This window comes from Callospermophilus lateralis, chromosome 6, assembly GCF_048772815.1.
Source record: "Callospermophilus lateralis isolate mCalLat2 chromosome 6, mCalLat2.hap1, whole genome shotgun sequence".
Taxonomy (NCBI): Eukaryota; Metazoa; Chordata; class Mammalia; order Rodentia; family Sciuridae; genus Callospermophilus; species Callospermophilus lateralis.
This window is the reverse complement of record NC_135310.1, coordinates 28,158,102-28,177,381: the sequence shown is the minus strand read 5'-3', so window position 1 is coordinate 28,177,381 and position 19,280 is coordinate 28,158,102. Positions and strand designations below refer to the sequence as shown.

Sequence of the window (19,280 nt, the reverse complement as noted above, 5' to 3'; positions counted from 1 at the left end):
TGTTACATTAGGAGCAGTTCTTTTGATACCAGCTGCTGAAGCAAACAAATGTTTGATGTCAAGAATGAAGATTATGGAAGAGTCATGATTTATTTCTGAGTGCTTGAGGTCAGTAGTGAGCAAACATATTTGCACCAGAACCAATTCAGAAAAAAAGGAAACTACTTAGGGCACATTGTTTTATTGTTGCTTTTTCTTTCATTTGAAATAAAAATATCTTTACTGAGATCCCTGAAATAGCTTGCAATTTAGATCACTTACTTTAATGAATAGAAGACTATGGTAGTGAGAAAGTTGGCATTACTTTTAGCTATCAAAATATTGATAATAAATAGGCACATTTGAGAGGTTGCCACACAGAAAAACTCCTTTCCATTTTCTCCATAGTTATGTTAGTAGCATGAGGAAGGATTCACAAAATGTAATTGCATGTTATTCATTTTATCCTTGAAACAGTCTCATGAGGAAGGTTCTAATTTCAAACTTACTTTATAAATGGGGAAACTGAAACTCAAAGGAGTGGTGTAATATTCATGTGAGTTAACAGAAGGGTGGGTTTGGAGATCTTCCTTTCCTTTCCAAAAGTGTCTGTTGGTCACCAAGCCATGGGATGGGTATGGTAGATACAGGAGTGAATAAAATGTAACCTGTCCTTTTTGAACCTGAGAGTATTCCCTGTTTCTTATTGTAGGATCTCTGGGGATAAAATGAAGTACAAGACTTGTAATCAGGCATGAATATCCTGGATTAATGATAAGTAAGACTCGCTGCTTGGGACCAAGATGCCCAAAGTTGGGTATTGGTGGTAGTCAGAGGGTCAGATTGTCGGTCCGGGCTCCAAGAGAAACTAGGTGAGCTTTGAATGTTTTTTTTTTTAAATTTTGATTTCATATTAACCAAGTTAGTAGTTTTTAAACTTTTAAGGTTATTAACCAATTTAAGAATTTTTAAAATATTAAAAAATTTTTTTTTTTAGTTAAACATGGACACAATATCTTTATTTTGTCTATTCATTTTTATGTGGTGCTGAGGATCGAATCCAGGGTCTCTCACATGTGAGGCGAGCGCTCCACTCCAGCCACAACCCCAGCCCCACCAATTTAAGAATTTGATGAAATATATGAGACTATGGAGAAATGCAAATATATACATCAATGTGGGTTTTTTTTGTTTGTTTATTTCCAGGGAATTCTCTGGTTAATCACTAAAGTCCATAAAACTCTTAGAACTCTTGATTTAATATTCAGTTCAATTTTAAAACATATAATTTTGAAGTAAAATACTTTCTCCTGTTCTAATATTTATTAGAATCTTATAACTCTAGAATTTAAAAAATTTGATTTATAGATCAACCCTGAATTTGGAAATTTATAACTTACAACAAGTATTAACCTTCTTAAGTTTGCTTACTTAACTGAAATTTATGATAATTATTTCATGAAAATATGTCTATATTTTTGTGCATTATAATTTGACATAAAGTGGGATTCATTGTTACATACTCATAAATGCACATAATATAACAATATAATTTGGCCAATATCATTCCCACTATTTTCATATTTCCTCCTCTCCTCCCTGATCACTTTTCTCTACTGCTCTCCCTTCATTTTTCATGAGATCTCTCTCCCATTTCTCTTTCCCTTTTTCCTCTCTGACTTTCATATATGAAAGAAAATATTATGACTCTTGACTTTCCGAGTTGGACTTATTTTGCTTAACATAATTTTCTCAAGTTCCATCTATTTTCCTTCAAATGACATAATTTCATTCTTCTTTATGGGTGAATAAAACTCCATTGTGTGTATATGTACCACATTTTTCTTTATCCATTCATTCATTAATAGACACCTATGCTGGTTCCATAGTTTGGCTCTTGTGAATTGTGCTACTCTAAACATGAGTACACATGTATTGCTGTAGTATGATGACTTTATTTCTTTAGGGTAAATACTGAGGAGTGATATAGTTGGGTTGTATGGTGGTTCCATCCCTAATCTTTTGGGGAATATCCATACTTATTTCTATAGTGGTTGTACAAATTTATAGTCCCACCAACAGTATAAAAGAGTTCCTTCTCCACCATATTCTCTCCAGCATTTATTATTGTTTGTATTCTTGATAAATGCCATTTTAACTAGAGTAAGATGAAATATCAGTGTAGTTTTGATTTGCATTTCTTTAATTGCTAATGATATCGAACATATTTTCATATATTTGTTGATCATTTAGATTTCTTATTTTGAGGAGTATCTGTTTAGTGTATTTGCCTGTTTATTAATTGGGTCTTTTGATTTTTTGGTGTTTTTTTTTAGTTTTTTTATATATTCTGGATATTCATTCTCTGTCAGGAGAGTAGCTAGCAAAGATTTTTCTCCCATTTCTGTGGTTCTTTCTTCTCATTCTCAATTGTTTCATTTGCTGTGCAGAAGCCTTTTAATTTAATGCCATTTCATTAATTAACTCTTGGCACTGTTTCCTGAGTTTTAGGGGTCTTCTTGAGAAAGTCCTTGCCTGTATGTTGGAGTGTTGACCCTATGTTTTCTTATAGGAGTTGCAGTTTCAGATCTAACTCCTAGGTCTTAGATACATTTTGGGTTGACTTTTGTGCAGGGTGAGAGATAAATATCTAGAAAAAATAACCAGTTTTCCTAGAACTGTTTGTTTAAAAGGCTATCTTTTTTCCAATGTATGTTTCTGGCATCTTTGTCAAGGATCAGCTGACTATATGTGAGGTTTTATCTCTGTCTTATATTCTATTCATTGGTGTAATCAGTTTTTATGCCATTATCATTCAGACTTTGTTGCTATTGATCTGTAGTATAATTTGACATCAGATATTGTGATGCCTTTAACATTGCATTTTTGGCCTATAATTGTTTTGGCTATTTTGGGTCACTTATTTTTCCAAATTAATTTTAGGACTATTTTTCTAGTTCCATGAAGATTGTCATAGGTATTTTGATGGGGATCTCTTGCCTGAATTGCTCTGGCTAGAATTTCTAGTACTATATTGAATAGAAGTGATGAGAGTGGACATAGTTCTCTTGTTCTGGATTTTAAAGGAAATATTTTGTGTTTTCTCCCATTCACTATGATATTAGTTTTGGATTTATTGTTTATAACTTTTATGATGTTGAGGCTGGTTCCTTCTATCCCTAGTTTCTTCAGGTTTTATCATAAATGAGTATTGAATTTTACCTGCATCTATTGATATGACTGTGATTTTTTTATCCTTAGTTCTTTTTATGTGGTGAATTATATTTATTGATTTGTGTATGGTAAGCCATTGTTACAACCATGGGATAAAACCAACTTGGTCATTATGTATGTCCAATCTTCTTAATATGTGGTTGAATACTATGTGCTAATATTTTATTAAGGATTTTCATAAAAATATTTCCAAGAGGATATTTTCTACACTTAAAAAATGGTTAATACCAATACCTGGTCAGAAATACATTTCTGATACTGATTTTATATTGGAAAATACTGACTTGACCAAGATTTAAACATTATATCCAATAATAATATTAGTAACTATTATGGTTTAAATGTGAGGTATCCTCCAAAAGTTCATGTGTGAGACAATGCAAGAAAGTTTGAGGTACATTTATTGGGTTATACGTGTCTTAACCTAATCAGTGAATTAAGCACTTGTTAGGAATTAACTGGGTTGTAACTATAGGCAGCTATGGTGTAGTTAGAGGAGGTAGGTTATTAGGGGATTGCCTTTGTGTTGTATATTTTGTTCTTGGTGAGTGAAACACTCTCTCTGCTTCTTGGTTCCATGTCCTGAGTTTCTTTCTTCCAATATACTCTTCTGCCATGATACTCTGACTTACCTCAGACCCCGAAGAATGAAGTTGGCCATCTATGGATTGAGATCTCTAAACTGTGAGCACCAAATCAATGTTTCCTTCCCTAAAATTGTTCTTGTCATGTCTTTTGGTCATAGCAGTGGAAAAAGCTGATTAAAACCATACCTTATATTTGTAATAGACTCTCAAAAAGTTTAAACACCTTTTAAAATACATTAATGTATTTGAACATCACAATATCATGATGTTGGTAATGAATATAACATCTCAATTTATAAGAAAAATGAAATTCAGGAAATTTAACAGACCTAGAATTTTAATTCAGGTTTCTGTCTTCTCATTCATGGCTCTTTCTCTATCATAGTACATATCTCTCATTCTAAGAATATCAATAAATAGTATTTTCTGCTCTAACATTCTAATACACACACACACACACACACACAACATAGTGTTGGAGCTTGTCTTTTTTGTTGTGTTGTTATGCTTTTGTTTTTGTTTTAAGCTAATACTAGAGAAGAAAAAGAAATATTGTTCCTCAGAATAAATGTATCTTAGCATTTTTGGACTCTTACAAAGATTAATTCCCCAGATATTATTACACAGACACACACTAAAAAGCCCAAACTTCATTCCTACTTATATAAACATTTCATTATTTCATGAAATGCACTGAAAAATCTTAGCAGGAGAAAAATAAACCCAAAGGAGAATTGCCTGTCAAAATAGAAACTGTCAATATTTCATGGATGATAAATAATACTCACTTTATCCATTTCCTGCTTAAAAGTGGCGAACACTTCATTGCTTTTTGTAAGCGTGCTCTGGAACTCTTCAAACCTTCCAGAGTAGAGAGTAAGCTGTAAACAAGGAAAAGAGTGCATCTATTTCAGGGCTGCTTTTTAAATGTTTGCAGTATAAAAAAAAAACATGTCATTGTTCATTATTTGAGAAGAAAAATGACTTAAAGGAATTCTCAATTCAGCATTAGTCATATGTTCAGTTATTTACTACAAAATCAATCTAGGTCAGTGAGCATGACTGAAGAGTTTCTTTAAAGAAAAATGAAATAAAATATGTTGTCACTATTTCATGATATCATAACTTTTACTACCAAACATATATTGAGCCCCAAACATTTGCATGGATCATATGTACAGAAGTGTTTAACATGTAGATTCTGCTTTTGAGGCATCTGTACTCCTAAAGGAAATTCATTCTTAAAGATAGCTTGACTAACTGTCGAGTCAGTAGGTGATCAGAGATTTGTGGCAGGTTATCTTGTAAGCCATGTGTTTGTGGAGATGGTGATTTTAAAGCAGGGAGAATGTAGACAAATGAAAAATAAGAGAAAAAGGAAATATGATGGGACATGAACAAGGACTACTGCCATTATGTAGGTTGTGGATAACTGTTAAGAAACTGCCATTTCTGGGCTGGGGATGTGGCTCAAGCAGTAGCGCGCTCGCCTGGCATGCACGCGGCCCTGGGTTCGATCCTCAGCACCACGTACAAATAAAGATGTTGTGTCTGCCAAAAAAAAAAAACTATAAAATAAATATTAAAAAAATTTTCTCTCTCTCTCTCTTTAAAAAAAAGAAACTGCCATTTCTGTTTTAGACATCATAATTTTGTATATTCAGATATATTTATTTACATATACTTATGTAAATAAAATATATACACACTTACACATACACATACACATACATACTCACACACACACATAAATAAATATATATTATATACAAATGGCAGTTTCTTAACAGTTATCCACAACCTGCATAATGGCAGTAGTCCTTATGTATTTGCATATTTCTGAATATACAAAACTATGATGTCTAGCCAATAGCAATTAAAAATGTCCCTTTCCATCCAAATAAGTTTATATGCCACTTTTCTACAATAGAAGTAATGCATCTTAAAGAAGGGATTTTTTTCCCCCCTTAATTTGCCCAAAAGCATCATGTAGCATTTCTAAGTGTGTGATCCACAGTAGGGATAGTGAGGAGAGCTATTATATCTTTACACCCTTAATTTCAAGACCTACATTTGGCATGGGAATGAGGCAGCACACGGAAGAAGAGTGTAAATACTTGGTTGTTAGTGATAATAATAAAATACTAAAAATATTGCTTTTGAAAACAATATTAAGATAGCATGCTTTGAGTGAAGAGAGATTTAGTATGGATGATTCAAGTTAGCAAAGCCTTTATTTTCAAATTTGGTACTCTTGAGGGTCCAGAACATCCCCAGGCACCAAATGTCTTGGGCTGCACTTAATGGCCAGAATGGCAAGGTTGTTGACCAAAAGAAAGGTACCAGGTGACCAGCTGGTGGTATCTGTGAGATTTTCATTTAAAGTGGGGAAGAGCACACACATCCAAAGGCAGCAGACTGGAGAATTCTGTCTTGAAGGTGGTGTTGGGTGGAGTGTGTGTGTGTGAGTCAAACAACCCCGAGAGTCCAGAAAATTGCTTATCTAAGATGCGTTATTCCCAAATAATTCAGAGTAATATAGGTTTCAGTGCAGTAAACAACAACAAAATGTTAATAAATCCTTTCCACGGGATACAAATTAAAAAAAAAATAAGTCAAGCAACCATTATTCTGAAATCATCCATTAGCCCTATGAATCTATGGCAGGGCTAAAATTTGTTTATTTTGATTCCTTGGCTTATACATTATAGAAGACTGAGTGAAGAACCATGAAATAAAAGGAATTTATGGCCAAGAAGATGCCTTGCATAAGATATTTACTCTGATAACATGCAGTATACTCTGACATATTCTCTTCAGTTGTGTTTCATTTTTTCAAAATACTGGCTGGTATCCATTGAATTGATTTGAAGGCCCAGAATGGTCAGACGGGTTCTTAGTTTGAGACACTATACCCTAGAGTAAGCTCTTGTGGGTCTGGCTACCTACACTGCACTTTATCCCATGGCATATAGTGAGAACCATGTATTCTAGTGGATCCTGGTTATCTTTTATTACAAAGTCTGTTCATTTGCATTATTGGACAATACCCTCCTATTAACTTATTTTTTCTTACTTTCCTCTACTCTTTTTCCAGCATATTACTACATGGGAGTCTCTGAAACTATGGTTGAGAACTCTGAGCAGGTCTTTCTGTAATTGCAGGCTACAGACAGGCAAGGGCAGGAGTGAGCATATCATGGTCCAACTGCTACATACAACCTTGACATAATCGTCAAAAATAACACACCCAGAACATCACCCTTAACATTAGCTGACAGGTATTAAAGTTTTGGTTAGACTGTCTTCACTTAACTATAATCATGTCTTACTTTTTCCATGTGTACTTGTAAGACTTTTTTCTCACCCATAGTCTCAAAGTAAAGGCTCTAAGGGAAAACCAACCAACCAACCAACCATCCAGAATGTTCTTTTTGTTGTGTTAATTGGGCAGATGTTCCTTCCTTATCTTGTGTTTTCTTAGTTTTGGCTTGTGACATGAAGATGGACATACCCAGAGTGCCAAGAAGAGTGTCTTACTTACTTATCTCCACTTTCTGAGCTTCTCCTAGTTATGGTTTTTGTTTTGTTTTCTCTTAAAAATAATTTATGGTAAAAAAATAACATTTACCATCCTAACCATTTTTAAATGTATAGTTCAGTGGTGTTAAGTATGTTCTCATTGTTGTACAACCTGTCTCCAGAACTTCTTTTTTCAAAATGGAAATCTCATACTCATTGAATAACTCTTCATTTCCTCCTTCCAGTGACCAGTCTTTATAATACGGTGCTTTTCTTCCTATTTGACCTCTTTGTTACAGGTAGCAAAACCTTTGTGGATTATATATTTCTCAGGTGAAGAGCTTTAGCATTATCTTCCTATATACTAACTAAAAATTTGTACTTTCTATTTTCTTAATAGATACTTATCTGATAGCATTTTCCCTCTGACTATTATACTGACATGATGAATGTTTAGTTTGATTTATGGTGTTCCTGCTCTCACTCTGGGATTTCAGAAAAACATGGAAAGGACGTCCAGAGGTCATATGCAGTACTTTTCCTGCCAGAGAAAATAAAAACAAACTGCTCTACAGTTAGAAGTAACAATAATTGCCTCAATATTTCACTTTTAAATGGGCCAGGGGACTCACACATTCTTTTAACTGAGCACTGAATTGTAATTACAAACATTCTTATAGTGTAGGAAATAGAACTATATCCAGGAATGGCCTTACCAAACCTGTGAGATCTTCTATGTGAGGAAGTCCTATTACAAGAGGAATTTCAGAGTGCCCTCTTTTTTTTTTTCCTTTTTCTTTTCTTTTTTCTTTCTTTCTTTTTTTTTTATTTTGTAGTTGTAGATGGACAAAATGCTTTTATTTTATTTGTTTTATATTTATGTGGTGCTGAGGATCAAACCCTGTGCCTCACACATGCTAGGCAAGCGCTCTGTTGCTGAGCTACAACCCCAGCCCAGCCCTTTTCTTATTCTATATAGATAAGGGAATTTTAAAGATTATGATTATACATTTTTAACAATTTACTCACTAATCTTTCCCCCTCAGGTGATATTTTGTGTCTGTTTTGCCAGATATTGCCAACTTACTCTCTGCCTTTGTCTTTATTGATCTAATGAACACTTCATTTATAGTGACAATTGTATCCTATTGATCATCTCTGACAGTTTCTCTGTTGCTTTGTTTTGTGTAAGTGAAAGCCAGACATCTCTTCCCTAAGTGAGAATCATGCTCCCCGCTGGCCAGCTGTTGTCTCATGACTGAAAAGTGACTTTAGTCTAGGAAAACAACATAATCCATCCTTGTTATTTCTCTTGCTCAGACGTTAGAAATGGGGATGAAGGCCCTGGCCTCTTGTACTCTCACTCCTCTAGGGAGAGTGTAAAACCAAAGGAAGTGCTTGAGTGCTATGCAGAATCATTTGTGGTAGAGTTTGTTTTTTAAGATTTATTTATTTTGAGGGGCTGAGCTGTGGCTCAGTGGCACAGCACTTGCCTAGCACATGTGAGGCACTGGGTTCAATCCTCAGTACCGCATACAAAAATAAGCAAATAAAATAAAGGTATGCTGTCCATCTACAACTATAATTTAAAAAAAAAGATTTATTTATTTTGAGACGGGATCTTTCTATGTCCAACAGGCTGGCCACGAATGATCCTCTTGCCTCAGTCCAAGTGATTCTCTTGTCAGCTTCCTGAGTAGTTGAGACTACAGCTGTATAGTTGTACAACTGCACCCACCAAAAATTTTAATGATAACGTTGATACTTCTTGATGACTTGTTTAAACATTATTATACACAGTGATTTAGGTGCCTTTATTTTCTTCTTGGTGTTATTATCCAAAGTTTGAATATGCTTTGGAGACAAAAGAGAAAGACAGAAGAGAGTCCTTGTAACAAACAAGGCTGCCTGTACTGTGGGAATCTGGGCATCATAGAAGGCAGGGTTAACTTAACCTAGGGCCATACTTCTTCATTTCTGGAAGTTCTTTACATTCATGAACTGGAGCTGAACAGGGTGGTTCTTTTTTTTTTTTTTTTACTGAAGACTCCCTATGTCTTATATATTTCCATATACATATACTCCTACCTCTGATAAAACATACTGGCTCATGTGCCAATCAAAAATTAGCATTTTATTAGCATTATTATCACTAGTTTGTGAGTTTGGTTAGGCAGAGATTTTCATCTGTCTTATTGATCACAAACTATGTTACCAACACCTAGAACCATGATCAGCATTTAGAGATGCTTAATAAATATTAGTTGAATTAATCATGCTTATTATGGACCAGTCACTGAACTGTTTTGTATACATAATTTGATAACAAGCTGCTTATATCTACTAAGTACTTATATCTGTATATCTACTAATTTGTTTTTCTGTTAAAAACTTAAATATATGAATTATTGCCATCCACAGTTACAGAGCAAGAGCTGATATGATGTCTAAACCAATTACATTTTAGTCTATAGCTGCTGTTTCATGTGCTGTTATTTTGGAAATACTAAAAAGTAATGAGCTCTCAGAGGTCAGAGGACTTCAGTTACAGATCACATACTCATTATGGTATCTTTATGTTACATAGAAGAAAATTTAGATCCAGAGAGGTTTAGGTGAGTTGCATAGGGTCACACAGCTTCTCTGTAGAAGAGCCAGGACTCTGACTGTGGTGCCTGGACTCAGTCCAGGACTGAGGGACAATGGCAAATCTAGAACCTCTGATGGATGCTATTTCAAGTTTGTGGTTGTATGGTTAGGAAACTTGGATTGCACTTATCTATTTTTACTGCACTCATTGAAAATCTAACTACTGGTGCCAGTTAAATGAATCATTCTCTAACCCAGAATCCAGAATTTAATCTACTCTTCTAAAGCTCCTTATATTCATTTAGCAGAGAAGAGTAGGGATTACATGTAATAGGTGATGTGAATAATATATAGCTTCAAGTATCGTTCACTATTCCTCTTATACTCTGTGCTGTGAATGAGGCAGTGATAGAGAAGAAGTACTGATTCTATTCTGTGGGATCTCCCATCACTAGACATTAAGGTCACACTTCCTTCCTCCTGGTTAGAGACCTGCCACTGCTGCCATCTCTCTACACCATGTGATCTTATAGATTCTGTCATTGCCCCAAGGATGATCTTAAGTTTGTAACACCGGGCCCTTGGATTCTATTAGTCAGAAACATGATGTTCCCAACTTGTATGTAATTAATATTTTAAACCATTCTTATTTCAGAGAATAGATCATACTGGGTAAAACAATTCCTTATTACCTTCTCTGTACATAGATATATATGTAGAAGACACTGTAGAAAGACTAGATATGAAAATATTATTGTATTTTTGTCTACGAAGTGGTATAATTTGTTATTTTAAGTTTCTTTTTCTTTCACAGTGACAAAGTATTCATCAGACTGGTTTATTCATGCATTGAATAAGTTTTCTTTTTATAATGAATGAGCATTTTATAGTCAGCACATAAACATGTATGAATCTTAAATTAATACTGCCTAACATGTAAGGCTTCTGATTTTCTGACCCTCTGAATTTGTTCTGTGATCTCATAGTCCTTTTAGCATCGGGCATTTCTCCCAGCAGCAGAGCTGAAGCTCTTCTGTGCCTAATAGCAGGATGGTTCTGGAACCTGACAGGAAATATTTGCAGGAGGGGAAGAACCCCAAAGGTAACAGGGAAGATGGACAGGCCTGGCTTTCCCCCAGAGGCAGCTGTGATGGAAGGCTTTATTTTTGAGCCTGAAATAGGAATTCCAGTGGTCTAAGCAAAACACGAATGGCACCATGAGGCAAATCCAAATGGCTCCCAACTTGCTTGTCACTGCTTGTCATTCACCACTGACAAAGCCACCCCTGATAGTACAGAAACTTGAGTGCCCACTCTATTTATCTCATTTTCCTTGTATTATAAATAACATCAAAAGATGAGAACATTTTAAGAATTGACAGTTATGAATGGTGCATCTGAAAAGTTCATATTTTCTTTTTACCTTTTTTGGATAATAGGGAAGGAAAGAGAGAAGAAATGTGCACTTATGGGTGGGAACTTGGGCATCAGCTTCCTTTGAGTGAACATTTGACCATCATCCTTTGTCTGTGTAAATGTTTTATCTGGACATTATTGGTACAGAGAATTTCTTTTTCATAAACATAATCCTATACTTTTATTTTTACTAAAAACAATAAATGTGAAGAGGGTATTCATTTCCAACTCTTGTCCCTCAGTCTCCTGTATTTGTGAAGTGTTCTGCAGACTACCTTTAGTCCCAGTCTCTTGGGACCAGCAAGGAGAGGACACCCAATGCATGTACTTCACCTGAGCCTGTAGCACTGTCTCTTGTTCCTTCAGCACTTTGGCCTGAAGTTTCCACTCTGCTGCCTGGTTCAGTAACTGTGAGAAGAAAGAATGCATGGAAAGAATGTCAAATTGTTTTTGAAATTATCCTTTAACTGTAATTTGTATATAAAATTTAATTTCTGTCTTATTAACTCTTTCATGTTTTTCGAACTTTATAAAAAATCTAAGAAAGCTAAAAGAACATTCTAGAGAGATTGATTTTCAATTAAAAACTAGTGGTTTTAATAAAAAAAAAGGGGGGGGGGAGTCTAACTCAAGCATGAATCACAAATAAATTCAGCCTCCTCTCAAATTCTGGAAGCTTTCTAACATCCTTTCCAACCATTACTAATCTCTGCTTGAGAATCTCCAGAACTGCCCCACCTGGGCATTGTTGCCAGTAACTGTTCCTTTGTATAAACTGAGAGTAATTTTCCTGGACCCTGTATCCCACTACAGCATGCATGATTCAGTATGAAATAAATACTTGGTCTTTGTCCCTGGAGAGCTTGTAACATGCATCCAAATGTCCTAGAGAACATGTGAAAGAGGTATTCTTTCTCAGAGAATATGATTTAGGAAGTATAGGGTGTGACTCTAATCTGTACTACAGCAAATACCCAACATGGTTTGGATATTGGTAGTCCATGGATTACATTTTAAGAAACAGAAGTTGGAGTTGTTGTTCTAAATCCTGCCTTCTGGGGGTTTACATGATCAGAAGCCTTATCACTCTTAAGAGAATATGGATTTCTGATTTGAAGTTATTCATTGACCACAAGGTTATGTTCTTCAAAATTTATCATTTTTGGACATGTTTGATAATTGAAGTTATTTAAAAATTACCATTCTAACAAAATGAATTATCTTAAACTTCCTTCTTTTCCCCGCAATGATACATGCTTTAATTCATACATTTGAAACATCTCTGACTATAATACACTGTTACAGAGACTTGGGCTTTTTGGGACAGCTGCAGGTTAATTTGAAACATATTTTTGTCACTTAGCAGCATGTGCCCTTAACAAGTTGCATATTCTCTTTGAGATTCAATTCTCTCATCTGTAGAATGATCTTACAGCTTTTGGGGAATACTTGGGGTTACTAAGATCAGTAAACACCACCATTCAGTTTTTCAACTTCAAATTATGGAGTTATCTTTGACTCTCCCCATTTCTCACTGTCATGATCTTCAGGTCAGCAGCATTGACTGTTTATTTTTCATTGAAACAACTTTAATCCATTTCCATTCTTCCTCTTGGCTGCTTCCTCCCTAATCTAAGTCATCATGTATCTCATTTAGATGCTTTCTTTCTCCTCTGTAGTTCATTTTCTACCCAGGAGCCAAATTAATTATTTACAGATGCAAAGCAGACCATGTCACTTCCTTTGCTAAAACCACCCCGTACTTGCCCATTATATATTTTCCAAGCTGTACAAAACTACACAATTTGACCCTTGTTTATCTCTGCAACTTCATTTCCAACCTTTCTCCCACTTATTCAACATTCTCTTGCTTCCCTGACCTTTTCCTATTTCTGGGGTATGCTAGGCTGGTTCCAGCAGTAGGGTCTTGTTAATGCTGCAGACACTGTTGCTGGAGATTATTCTACGTGGTGGCTTCTATCAGGCTGGGCTTGATTCAAGCATCTGGTGCCTCTTCCTGATAACCCAGTCTAAAGTAGGCCCCCTCTTTTCACCCCTCTCCTTTCCTCCTTATTTTCCTAATAGTACTTACTATTATCTGAAATTACCCTTCCTTGTTCATTTGCTTGTTTACTGCATGTCTTATCCCAGTCAGACTCTAATCTGCATGATGGGAGATGGCCCTTGTCTGTCTTGTTCACAGCTATATCTCAGCACCTAATATTATGCTCAGCAGATAATAGGCACTTGAAAAATATTTGCTGAGTATTTGTTGAGTGACTAGTTCATGTGAATAATAATGCAGGTATGGTGCCTCTTACTGGGCTAACCCATTTAGTTCTCCATCGAAGCCCAGGCTCTTCATCAGTCTAGAGCTCTTTGACCATTATCAAAACAACTTTCCTAGAAAGTCTCAGACATCAAGGTAGACCAGATATGCACACCGACTAAAAGGATAAGTACATATTCCTTTTCTCGTTTATGTTGCTCCTCTGCTTCCTTCATCATTTCTTGTGCCTGCTCAAGTTTTGCATCCACCAGCTTCTGCTGCAGTTCTCTGTGTTTAAATATTTTGTCCAGATGCTGAGCGAAAATAAAGTACACAAAGAAAGCTTGGTTTATTATTGGTGCTTAAAAATGGAAAATAGAAAAAAATAATTCACATGAATACTTATTCTTTAGATTACACTGTTTTTAAAAAAGGGGAATAAATCACTAGCATCACTTAGAACTTTATATGTTAAGTGGTGAAGACCTCAACATTTGGCACTATACAAAGGTAGCTGCAAAAGTAAAGGGGTCAGAGTTCAGCAGTGTTAATGACTGAAGTTCTCAACATTATTTTTCTGAATTTGACATGATATTTATTATGCTAGGCAACAAAGATAATGAACTGTACTACAAAGGCTACAGCATATTAGTTGGAATTTTGACTCTTTCTATGAATATAAAATCTTTAACCACAGTGCAGTTTATCATGGTGAATTCTCCACATTCTTGCATTCTTGTCTCAAGGGTTGTAAAAATGTGGTGGGACACCAACATGTGGTCCTAGATCTGGGACTGAGGCTCAGGCCTCCTGAATTCTGCTCTGTTGCTGGTGGTGTTATAGTTTGGACCTGAAGTGTCCCCCAAAGACCCATGTGTTAAAGTTATAGTGCCTAGCTTCTCAACTATTGAGAAGTTGTAGAAAATTAAAGTGGGGTCTAGTGGGAGGTCTTCCAGTCATTGGGGGCATCTTCTTGAAGGGATAGCGAGACCTCATCCCTTCTGCTTTCTTTTTCTTTTGCTTCCTGGCAAACCATGAAGTGAGCGGCTTTGTTCCACTGTACACTCCTCACCATGATGATGTGCTGCCTCTCCACAGGCCCAGAAGCAATGGGGTCATTTGATTATGGACTGAAACCTCTAAAACTATAAACTTTTCTCTTTATAAGATAATTATCTCAGCATTTGTTATAGTAATAGAAAACTAACACAGGTGGGGATGGCAAGGCCAAGGGTCACAGATGAACTGATATGTAGATGTTCACTGCCCTCCATACCTTTTGATTTCTGGACTTGCTAGATAAAGAGAAGCTTTCAATTCTACCTCAGTGAGATGTGAAATTCTGGCCTTGGACTTTACATAGAACCAATCCCAGGATTATACAGATTATACCAGACTATTCCTATCTGTAGTCTCTATGAAGAGTATGGATATTTCCCCTTCATTCTTTTCCTTCTTCTTCAGCCTGAACCTCTATTATGGAGCAGAATTAATCTTTGTGATAAGATAAAATGGTAGCATGGCATTTTGGCTTATTGAGGAATTTACTGATTACCGAACTGCTGTAACCATATGCTACTGGCTGTTTTTTTCCTTGAAAAAAATCTTAGCATGTGGTTAACAGAGAGCCATTTTGACTATGTTATGTTACATTTTAAGGCAGAGATATAAAATTACTCCTGAGAGGAAATCTGAGTCTTAAAAACATATTAAACATTAAAATATAATTTTGGGTTAACAAAAGATTCTTACTGCCTTTTTAATGTAAATTACTGAAAGTCAAAGTCTTGGCTTTTGTGACAAGAAGGAATTTAATCTGTTTCCCATACATAAATGTAGAAAATATATTATTTTCTAGTGCATAAGAAAGTTGAGATAATTAAATGACATATTATGTTCAAAGTACAGTATTTAGCATACTTCCTGATATAAACTAAGCACCAAATGAATATTATAATTATTAAATTATTAATATTATTTTTGGCTTGTGTGATATGTAAACTGTAGACCCTCAATGTACATGACATGGTGATTCTTAAAAGAGAGTGTATATATATTTTTTTCTCCCTTGAGAGGATTTTTAAAGGGCTGATAAATACTGTTTCAATGGATGACTGGACCCAAGCTTACCACTTTCTATTTACTTTCTAAACTTTTCAGTAATTACAGTTTTGATGAAATTCTATATGACTTTCAGCCAAGTATTTTGTTGTATCATCTGTCTTTATTTTGGCTAGCAAAAGAAATTCAATTCTAACTATTAATCAATTGAGTTGACCATAACTTTCTTATTAACCAAGTTCCCCACCTTACATCCCAGATCAGAATATATGTACAGATATATATACAGTTCTTCTAAGCTGTTTGATGGAGTTCTTACCTCCTCTCTGAGCTCATACTGATCAATGATGCTTTTCAGTTTTTCTGCAAGCTCTGTGTTCTCCTGACAGAGCTTCATATTTCGCTCACTCTGCTGCTCTATCTGTGCCTGGATATCTGTCAGGGTAGTTTGAAAATGACTTGTGATCTCCTTCCTTTTCTCTTCTTCCTCACGTGCCCGCTGGAGGGTTTCCTCCTATGAAAAAAATCAAAATATTTTATTATGGTGATTTAAAGCCCTAAAGGTTTAAAGAACTCAGGACAAGGTCAGCAAAAGGAGACTAGTGTGCAGAGTAAGTGGGGTATTTTTTTTCTCAGTTCTCTATAGCTAAAGTTGCTTAGTCCTAAAATAAATGTATGAGCACAGGTTTCAGCTGTGAGTACACAGTCTTCAGAACAGGTGTTGTGAGGACCTTGAATTGAATTTGATCTTGGTGATGAATAGACTTTTTTTAAAGTTGATGGGCCTCTTGCCGAGTAAATGAATGGCAGGGATTTCTGACAAACACACAGCCACACGGTTTTGATTTCTTGGTTGTGGCCTGGAAAAAAGACCACTTGGATTTACTGATTGATGGGACAGGTCATGGGTTACTTTAGTTTGGTACAGGAAGAAGAGCAGTGGATTTAACATTTGTCTATAAAAAACATGGCAAATTAACCACATATCTCATTACTCCAGTTTTATAAGTGATCACAATGTGAACTTTTTCTTAAGAAGCCTTTCATCAGAATGCTTAAAAATAAATTAAGATGACTATAGGTCAGTGGAGGCCATTTAAAAATATAAAAGGAAATCTTTTCAAATATACTAGATATTTTATTTCTGGAAGATCAATCATTGCATGTGTTACATGGGGTAATTTAAATGCTCAATATAAATTTTGAATCTGAAAATAATATTAAGTTTAAAATCTCTTTAATTCTAAACTTAAACCTATAATTTCCCTTTACTCTTGGTTAACATTGAAGAATTGGAAATTAAATTTTATATTATTTCTGTTCTTTTGTCCTAAATCAGAACTTTCTCTTTATTTCTAACCACTAACAGTGTGCCCAAATTCTCTCTATATCTGTATTGAGAATTATTTGCTTTGTGATTGTTTCTCTCATTCTTTTAGAATAAAAGGGTTTGATCTTGCTATATCATACCAAAGATAGAGACACACTGCTGACAAATGATACAGACATTTTAGGATTCCATTCAATTCTGATTAATTGTTAATATGAAAGCTTGCTTCATTGTTGGCAAGTAAAATTACACGGCAGTTATTTACCAAGTTCATATTATATAATAGGAATTTTAAAAAGAAATAATTATCTTAGCAGATGTAATTGCATGAATCTGTATTTTGATATAATAATGTGGTCAAAATAAATACTGATCCTAAAAATATATGCAGTTCATTTCATCTTTCTTTTACAATATTAACACATTTCCTAACTCTAATATAGCCATCTGAATAACAATTTATCCACATCATGAACCTGTATCAAGCAAAAACTTCTCAGGGATATTGTAGAATATATTTGTACTGCCTAATCTGGAGAAATTAATCATCTGAGATTGACTTCCCTGAGTTTTATATACTAATGTTTACTATATGTATTTTACTGAAAATGATTATGACTGTCAGTTAAGCAGTTGAATATACATATCATAGTGATTGTCACCTCATTGCTCCTTATATATTTACAAGACAATAAGCTTTGAATTATAGAACTAAAGACTATGATCAGAATTCATTTGCATTTATAAATATCCCAGCCATATTCATTCCATGAATGAATGAGTAAATGAAAGAACCATCCCAGGCTACCCCAGAATTCTTGAGTTTTTCCCAGAAGATGGCTACTGAAAGAAAGTGCATTAAACACATGTCAAATCATCATAGCACTCCACAAATGGCATCTTGCATTTTTGTATTATATTGTTCTTCAATGAGACAAAAGTAAATCTAGGAAATCTTTTAAAATTTGAGTTTTTTCATTGATTAATAATTTTTAAGTCATTTGAACAGTGACTGAGACAAAATTTTCTTTCTTTATTAAGCACATTTTTTGAAGTGAAAATCAATAGTACAAATAAGTTTGAGGGACAAAGCCTGAAACAAACTTTGTAGGCCTCATTGTGTATCTTAGAACTAGTGCCATGCCTGATACATAATCCATAGATATGCAATAAATGTTTATTTAATGAATCAGTAAATGATTAATTTATGTAAAGATATCTGAGTAGCTTTGACTAGTTGATCCTATAGTCCTTTTCATATTAAAATTCTGCAAAATGTTGACAACAAGTGCTACTTACTTCTTTACCTAAATCATGTTCCTTAAAACATTCATCTCTTACTAAGAAGTTTTCAATATAGTTTGAGACTTAGATTTAAACTTAGGTAGTATTTTATGGAAACAAGACCATGTCTCAGAATTTTACTGGTCTTTTCACCTAAATTGTGAGGTTTTATGTGTGTGTTTAATTCACTGAAGAAGGATTTTTTTTTTTCAGTGCGGGGATTGAACCCAAGTTCTCGCTCATGCTAGGCAAACACTCTACTACTGAGCTACATTTCTATCCCTTTTTATTTTACTTTATTTTGAGACAGGGTCTCAGTAAGTTGCTCAAGCTGGCCTCAAACTTGTGATCTTCCTGCCTTAGCCTCCCAAGTAACTGGGGTTATAGGCAGGCACAACCACATACGGCAGAGAAACAATTTTAATAAAAAATAGTAAAAGTTCAAATTTCTAGTGGTAGAAAGACCTGGTTATACATTTTCTTTCTATGTCTTCCCAAGCTTCTACTACATAAAATTTAGACTCAAGTACTGAGGCTGTCTCATTATTATGGTCAAGGAAACTCAAACCTAGTTGAATCTTCTACAGATACCAACTATAAACTCTGGAAAAAATGCAAGAAACAACTACTTAAAGGAACTGGAGGGTAAAAATTTGTATATAATCTTAGTTTCATAATTATTATAACTGTAAGCTTGAGGGAAGACTGTAGTTGACAGCAAAATGAGATAGGAAAAACTTCCAGAGAAAGTCAACATACCATCTTTCGGGTCTGCAGGAGTGAAGAGTTCTGGGCAACTATAGGCACTGAAAGGTGAGAAGGAGATTCCCAGGGAATAGAGAGGGACAACCCTAAATTCTGTAAATAAACACTGCCCAAATCTCTGACTGATCCTGAAGTGTACATGTGTAGGATAGAATCAAAGCAATCTAGCTAAGGAAAAAAGAACTAAAATTAAATTTTAGTTGCTGTCCAAGAGGCAAAAGTATGTTTTGATTCTGACCAAATA

General features: G+C 34.9%; 1 protein-coding gene across 1 annotated transcript in view; it reads right to left on the bottom strand.

The window, feature by feature from the left end:
* The window catches only part of Txlnb (taxilin beta), a 42,542-nt gene that overhangs the window by 4,389 nt on the left and 18,873 nt on the right, over window positions 1-19,280 (bottom strand). The window contains exons 5-8 of the mRNA XM_076858196.2: window positions 15,977-16,171; window positions 13,791-13,910; window positions 11,661-11,735; window positions 4,589-4,681 (exon numbers count right to left, since the gene is read on the bottom strand). Coding sequence (XP_076714311.2) covers window positions 4,589-4,681; window positions 11,661-11,735; window positions 13,791-13,910; window positions 15,977-16,171 — 483 coding nt within the window. The remainder of the gene's footprint in view (window positions 1-4,588; window positions 4,682-11,660; window positions 11,736-13,790; window positions 13,911-15,976; window positions 16,172-19,280) is intronic.